The sequence below is a fragment of the Colletotrichum navitas genome, assembly GCF_030913465.1.
Source record: "Colletotrichum navitas strain CBS 125086 chromosome Unknown LY79scaffold_116, whole genome shotgun sequence".
Taxonomy (NCBI): Eukaryota; Fungi; Ascomycota; class Sordariomycetes; order Glomerellales; family Glomerellaceae; genus Colletotrichum; species Colletotrichum navitas.
The window spans coordinates 93,861-101,481 of record NW_026850662.1 but is presented as its reverse complement, the minus strand read 5'-3'; the positions used below and the strand labels follow the sequence as shown (position 1 = coordinate 101,481).

The following is a 7,621-nucleotide window of genomic DNA, read 5'->3' as shown; positions in this document are numbered from 1 at the left end:
GCGCTGGAACAGCAGATCATCCTGATGCCTGCAATTCGCAACAAGGTTTCGCTTGCTATAATGCGTAGTTCTAATAGCTTCTAGATAACACACGACTTTGTGACCAGCTACTGCTTCATTCTTCAACATAAATCTCTACCATCAACAACAGCCAGCAGCTCAGCCCCCTTAGCAAGCATAATAGCAAACTCGACGACGTAGACACCACAGTCCCACGTGCTGGGTTGCCTCAGGCACCGCACTCTCACCACCTCTTTGAAAGGCATCTGCAGCCTTTGCAGGAGCCAGCCAAGGAACAAGACAACTCATTGCACTAGACGGCCCAAACCCTCAGTCACCTCTCCGAGAGGATCATAAGCTTCGAGGCAACAATCCTGACGACCCCAGCAGAAGAGCACCTAATACTTCCGCTGACGATCGCATGCCGGGATCATCACCATGTCACAGTCGCCTAGTGAGGTTAGAATATTTTGCCACATCCTGTCAGTCTTACTGTACGACTTAAACAACACTGGATATACAAGCTACTGTGACTAAGCGCAGGCGGCTAACCAAGGCGTTAACGACGACTTCATTCAGCCATCGCTCACTGTCTAGTGTGCCCAGACTATTCACAACCTGAACAAGAGAGCTCCCATGGTGAGTTGCCCGGTTGGCTGCTGTTGTTTGACGATTTCTTTTGTTTGGTCGGTCGGCATGCTTTTCTGGTAGGGTGACAGAGGCTGACGTTTATTCTCCGGGGAATGCCGTCAAGTGACGCCGTTTGGTCAGCGGGACCGGAGCCAAAGGCATATTCATGGGATTGGCTTGAGCCACGGGTTGTAGTGTTGATTCGGAAGTAACTGAAAGACCAAGGGGGGTTTCGTTGTCGTCTTTTTTGTTCTCCTAGTATGAAGCGTCAAATAATGGCGAGATGGAAGGGTTGGGAGAGCTAGAAGGAGGAGTACGACAACGGGGGACATTTGGCGTCTCGGGGACGGGGGTGGTGGGAGTAGTTGTAGCCATGGCGGGAGTTGGCAGAGGAGGGACGGGATGGTCGCGTATCGACTCTGCAGCGGCCGAGGCTCGGGTTCGTTTCGATGACCAGATGTCTTCACTGGATGGAGGGCGCAGAGGCCGTCAGTAAGTACGTAACAAAGTGAAGCAGAGGGGTAGGGCAGAGCGAAGGGCGCAAGCAAACGGCGTTGACTTACCCCCACTGACGTATAGTATCACGACGGATGGAGACTTTGGTATCGGAAGATGCTTGGCAGGCGATGTAAAGGCGCATAGCAAGCTCAATCAATGTGGGTGGTGGTTAGCAGCGCGTGAAGAGACGGCTCAGGGCGTCAAGCAAAACGCGGCTTACGACGCCGTCCCAAAGGACAAAGTAGAGAACGGGAGGCGTTATACTAAAGGCTTTGGCAACGTAATGGCTGGGTTTTTTGACGTCGGAGGACTGGCCAGTGTCTCAGAGTTCACGGTCGTATCGAAGCTTGTAGGCAGCAGCAAGAACACCAGGGCTGACTTTTCTGAGGGCCAAACTGGCGAGATGGAGCTCAACCTCATCGGTCCTTGGGCAGGATTAGGCTCCGCGGAAAGAGGTATAGTCAGTAAGGTAATACTGTACCAAACGATCCCATAAGGAAACAAGGTGAACAGTTGCGTTCGTAGAGAGATCTTCCAAAGACGCGTTATTGATTGCATCCACGATGCTGTCAACTAGCATTACTTTGAAGAAAAGGGAAACGCATGCGCGAACGAGGCGGGTGAGGCGTGGGCGTGTGTGTAGTGTATTACTTTGGAAGAGAATCGGGGAGAACTGGCCAAGGGTCCCCCCAAGTAGAAGCTGTCGGGGTGTTCGTTATCACAGACGGATATACCACGGAGTATCCGTACACACAACTGGAAGTTCTTATGGTCCCGAGAATGACGTCATTTGTCGCTTATTCAGCTGAGTCAAGGCATGTTACGTATCGTTCTTGCTGTGGTCAAACGAGCTGCTCCATCACCTTTCGCAGACCAACTAAAATTCTCCAGCGCCAGTTCATCTATTGTATGTACAATACTGCTAGCAGACTGCTGTTAGCATTAATAACATTAGTTAATTTGGGTGGGGGGGGCGCGCCCACGTGGCAGGTGGGGCACAATTTTCTAGGTGTGGTTATCCGTACATTTTCCAGGTTGGGCGAATTTTCTGCTATAATCCTAGCAGCTTTCTAGTGTATGTACCTACACCACGCGGGGCATAGCTTCTGTGACAGCTTTTCTACACTAGGTGAGGATCCCCTCGCCCCCGCCCAACAGACTTTTGATAGGAAGGAAGTGGGATAGATAACCCAATTGATAGATGGCAATGGCATTCTCTGCCCAAATCTGGGTGCTCGTTTGCGATTCCAAAACTTCCAAACAGCGATCATCACAAAGCTGAGAGAGCAGGTGTCAGCGTCCACGCTCAACCCCACCAACCACAGCGACTATCGCAAAATCAAGAAAGGGTTGCCGCTTAACCAAAAAATTGAATACGCAGACGCCTGGTCGGTGGTATTCCGGATCTGTTGCGATCAACGTACCTTTTTCAAGGACGACCGAAACGGCGGCAATTGCGCGCAACGTCGCCAAGGACAAGCAACTGGCGAGTGCATATAATGACGCTCTGCACCACGGAGATATTCACGGATTTCAAGCCACCTCACCCGCCCCTCCCGCCGCCAGAAGGTAATCCCCCCTCCGTATCCAGGTCCGCTACCGGACACGGACGCAGGCCCATTGCAAACGCCGCAGGTACACTGCAGGATCTCAGCGCGTCGCAGAACCGGATGGGGATCAAGCTCGTTACATGAATTTCTTGCACGGTTCCAGTCAGACAGAGATGGCGCTTTCAGGACCCGCCCGGCTGATATCAGCGAATAATACAGAGTGGAAGTCAATCGGTCCAAAGGGAAAAGCAACTATGATGCTCAGCATCAACCAGCAGAGCGGTCTTTTGCAGGTGCATGCATCATTATAGGGGACCACGTCAGGAATAGGATCAAGAAATTCTTACTGCTACTTTTATACAAATTTCCCGAATCGACTGGGGCATGCGTAGCCATGAAATGTGCGCTCTGCTCGGGCATACCGTCAGCGAAATATTACTTATTGCCTGGGTTGTCGCATCGTAGCAGATAGATCAGCGCCACACACAGAGAAGCTGCCACTGAAAAGCCGCCATACAAAAGCCGCCACAGAACACCTGCCACAAAACTTCCACCTCTTTGAATGCCACACCTGTGTGGTCTTTCCAGCAGACGTCATGCGTAAAGACCATTTTGGTCTTTACGCCCCACCGAAATACGAGTGGCCAGGGAATGAACGAGACATGCTTAGTTTGATGACGAGGAAAAAAGACGTGTGTGTTTGCCATCTGCTCACACATGTTCGCCCAGTGGCTCACTCCTGTGCGCTTTAGTTATCTACGCCCAACAAACACATTACTCCCAAACGCCAAGTCGTTATCAACACTGGTATCATCGGGCCAGGTCGGGTCCTAACACGTAAAAGTACAACGCCCTAGGCAAAGCATTCCCTAATCGTAAAACCAAACGCAACGTCGACGAGCAAGCAAGCACGCATCCCAATACCCATTCAGCTGTCATGACTGCCTGTGGAGCAAGCCTGGAGGGAAGGAGGAGAAGCAAAGTGTGTGGCTTGGGTATTGCGGGAGCATTCGCTGAAGACGGAGCCCAGCTCCTCGGAAATTGTCTTAAATCCTTGTGTTTGGTGACCATGAGGTTGCAGTTGCTGCTGGTATTGCGGTTTGGTTTGTAGACTAGGTTGCGTCAGGCGAAAGCAGACCCCAGAAACAACCTGCAGCCATTTTTTATAGCCATCATGGTCAGAAGATATCTCGTCCAAGCGCAGCTCGAAGCGCGTAACGAGGTGGATCGTGGGGTAACCGGGGTCTTGGCTGTTGATGTACATTTGAGAGACTCAAGCCGTGCCGCTTGTGAACATGATGACGGTAGATTGTGACCAGGATAGGGTCAGTTGAAGATCAGGCAACAAGAAGATGGAAGGGGATTGCTCAATTTACGGCGACATGGGTATTGGCAGGGTTCTTGCTCAGCTCGCGAGCGGTGAGGGCAAGGTGGCAGAGCAGCTCGCCCCGGCCGTAGACATCCTTAGGGAGAGGTTCGTAGGAGTTGTCGGCAGCGATGCACCCAACAGCCTCGCCGCCATCGGAGGCGTTTTTGGCCAGGAGAAGCGTCAGTCTGTGTCGGAGACGGGATGCGCCAGGGTAGCTGTCCGTCCCGTTTGTGTAGATACCGAGCGTCTTCAGCGTCTGTTCGTCAAGCAGAATATCATGTTGGAGGATGGTCACCAGAGCGGCCAGGACCTTCCTTGTGATGGTGTCAAAGGGGACGGCAGCAGATCCGTCCATGGCGAGTGCGACAGTTCCTTTTCGCGGCTTTGTTGTAACTGTCACTGGTGTGCACTTTGGTGTTGCAAGTGCGTGGATTTCTCGTCGGTCGGTCGGTCGGTCGGGTGGTGTCGCCCAAGGAAGCAAGTGATGGTGTGTGTGTTTGTGGCAGCCTTTGTTTGTTTTTTTGGTTGGTTGGGGCATCTTGTTACATTTCGTATTGTACTTTGACATCATCGTCGTCGAACTCGCTCTCCATTTCCGCTCGCAATAACTCTAGTCCCGAGGCAGGTCCTCGTAGATGTCAGTCAGTGGCTTGCATGTGTTAACAATATTCTGTCGTTTAACAACCTCGGCACCATCGGGTCGTGTGATCAGTACCGGTGAGTCAACGGCAGTCTATAGTTGATCTATTATGTCAAGGAGTTACCCTGCAGTACTGAGGGCATCCTACACGTTCTACGCCAGTCTGGGCCAAGCGTCACTACTGCAATACCTGCCCTGATACCGAGCCCCGACAGCAACAAACCAAGATAGGCCAATACTTACAGCCCTAACACCCTCATTATCCAGCCCATATATATTCAACAATCAAGAAGCTTTCTATTGTTACTAGTCTTGTCGTACGATTCCTCCTTGTTAGTATTGTCTAAGGGTTTCTGCGGCGGGCGAGGCGAACTCACACGTAGGTAATTCAAGCCGTTTTCTCATGAATTTTCCCACCTCAAAAAGTTCCACGCAACACTTTAGACGTGTGCACTTCTGCCTCGCGGGTAGTGTCAACCATTGCGTCCTCTGTTGTCATGGCAAGTTAGATGGCGTGAGTTATTATAAAACCGATGTGCACACAAGCTGTTACTGGACAAAAGCTCTAGCAAACCTGGAGATACCGGGATAATAGAAGGCCCTGGCAAAGTATGTAAGTATCTATTACATCTCTCAGCCCATGTTGTCTCCGTCTTCACTTTTAAGCCTTGTGGTTCATATTCCATTGTCTTACAGCTCCCATAATGTGTGTTAGTGTGTTAGGTCCTGGTATTTTCTCCTTAGAATCTAGTCTTCTTTTAAAAAGATACGACAACGTGACAACCAGTACAGTGGTTGTAGTATAGAGGCCTATTGGAGAAAATCTGGGCATCTGCGATGCCTCGCATTGCTACCTATTCTTCTTTGCATATCTAGATTACGTAAGTGCTTGGCCTCTTGGTCTGTGCTGTGTGGCCGTGGGGCGTTGCAGGGGCTCCTTTCCGTGGCGTAGTGTGGCGCAGTGTGGCTTGTGCTTACAGCATCCTCGCGTTACCGGGCAACGAGATTGTGGCAAACCACTGCGGCCATGGGAAATCCGTCCGTCTTCTCCAACATATCGAAACTTCTTGTCCCGATCCCAATACCGTCGCCCCTTCTGCCATGATAGGATGGCCGCCAGCGACTATCGACTGTCAATCCTCGACTGGCTCACATCGATTGAACCCCTACGCCCCGATTCGACCGACAACATCGTCGCCGCCGCCGACGGTCACGTCTCGGCTTCATCATCATCGTCGTCGTCGTCGTCTTCTTCTTCGCCGCGCGACTACTCCCGCAAGCGCCGGCGAACCGGTCCCTGTCGAAACTCCTGCCGAAACTCCTGCCGCAACGACTGCTCTGTGCTCGGCCAGCAGCCTCCCCAGTTCCTCCCGTCTCCATCCATCTCTTCGGGTCGCTGCTCCAAGTCCAACCCGCGCCCGCCGGCCTCCTTGATGGAGGTACGAAACACTCCTACACGTGCGAGGAAGCGCCCACATCGGGACGGTGACAACAGTGACGACAACGTCTTCGGCGGAGATGACTTGCTGGGTGGTCTCGAAGAGGCGTCTTACGACTCGGACATGGTCACACCGAGGGCAAAACTGACTTCGCGCGCAAGCTTGTCCTCGGCTTCTGTGCAGTCTGGTAGCACCAACAAGTCCGGTAATCAGTCTCCCACAAAGCAACTCAAGGGTGCTGCGCTAGACCAAACCGGCTTTGTGGTCAAGAGCTTCCTCGACACGTCTATCCCCTTGCCGGCCTCGCTCTCGGGGTTGAAGCAGGACTTGGACAAGATCAGATTCGGCATTGACCTGTTACCAGCCCGATATCGCTCTGAGGTATGCGGGCACCACATCACACAAACCCCCCTATACTCTCCCACTTCAAGCAACACAACGGACGGACCGTAACTAACTGCGGCTGCTCTTGGCTTCATCGTAGCTCCATCATCTTGTCTTCCCCAACGAACGATCCTCAATCCCCCCGTACGCTTTTCGCAGCGACACCGCTCCGAATGTACCCTCGGCCACAGGCGCTGGTGACTGGCGTATTCCGTCCCTTGCCTGGGTCAACAAGACGGTCAAGGAGGCTGCCAAGTGCGAGGCACTCCTCGAGGCAGAGGCTGCCTGGAACAACAAGGTTCATGATCGGATACTTTCCTGGCTCTTCCGAGCCGACGATGCCGAAGATCTGCTGGACTATGCCTACTGGTGAGGCCCCTCCTGCTACCTCCTTGTTCCTCTCACCTGGTACTTTGCTGCTGCTTCCCTTTCGTCCGGATTGAACGCGCCGCTGATCAAGCCATGGTTCCCAGCCCCTCGTCTCAGATTCTCAAAAGGTTCAAGCCCTTGTCGGCCCCTTCCAAGATGATTGACTACTGCTTCATCCTCCGACCCGATTGCGATACCCCAGACTACAGCAGGCCCGTGGACGTCATCCGCGACCGCCGTGCCGGCAGGTCCATCAACCACACCGACCTGGGGGAGCTGGACCGGAGCCCAATAGCACTCTCGATCGAGACTAAGCGTTCCCGAGAGGAGTGGGATAAGGCCACCCTGCAGCTCGGCACGTGGCTTTCGGCGCAGTGGAGGAACCTTGACGATCTCGGGTGGAAGCCGACGTCGGCAATCCAATTCCTCCCAGGCATCATCGTTCAGGGCCATCACTGGCATTTTGTAGCGGCTCTGCGATGCCACTCGCAGGTGATCCTACTAAGCGACGTTTATATCGGTAGCACCGCAGACCACTACGGTGTATACCAGATTGTCGCTTCCCTCCAGGTCCTCGCCTGTTGGTCTCGTGAAGTATACTGGCCGGCCTTCAAAGCAGAACTGCTTCCCTCGTGAGGCATCACTAGAGCTCTCTCGCCTAGTTGACATGTCCTTCCGCACCGAACCTGGCGGTGCCTCATTGTCCCTTTTTCCATCGATTCGAAGACCACAAGGACGGCGC

At 53.0% G+C, this 7,621-nt stretch overlaps 3 protein-coding genes across 3 annotated transcripts; all 3 read left to right on the top strand.

Moving 5' to 3' along the window:
• Positions 1 to 1,003: 1,003 nt before the first annotated feature.
• LY79DRAFT_678574 (uncharacterized protein) lies at positions 1,004 to 1,825 on the top strand (the record flags this gene model as incomplete). The annotated part of the gene is made up of 3 exons (XM_060564504.1): positions 1,004 to 1,122; positions 1,210 to 1,597; positions 1,772 to 1,825. The coding sequence occupies 3 exons, from the start codon at positions 1,004 to 1,006 to the stop codon at positions 1,823 to 1,825; spliced, it is 561 nt and encodes a 186-aa protein (XP_060408197.1).
• A 417-nt stretch (positions 1,826 to 2,242) lies between these two features.
• LY79DRAFT_643021 (uncharacterized protein) lies at positions 2,243 to 3,009 on the top strand (the record flags this gene model as incomplete). The annotated part of the gene is made up of 2 exons (XM_060562390.1): positions 2,243 to 2,257; positions 2,330 to 3,009. Coding segments are annotated over 2 exons (314 nt in total), but the record flags the coding sequence as incomplete, so codon positions are not given.
• Positions 3,010 to 5,796: 2,787 nt separating this feature from the next.
• Positions 5,797 to 7,515, top strand: LY79DRAFT_527676 (uncharacterized protein; the record flags this gene model as incomplete). The annotated part of the gene is made up of 3 exons (XM_060555952.1): positions 5,797 to 6,507; positions 6,611 to 6,879; positions 6,984 to 7,515. 3 exons carry the CDS (start codon positions 5,797 to 5,799, stop codon positions 7,513 to 7,515), a joined length of 1,512 nt encoding a protein of 503 aa, XP_060408195.1.
• Positions 7,516 to 7,621: the final 106 nt, after the last annotated feature.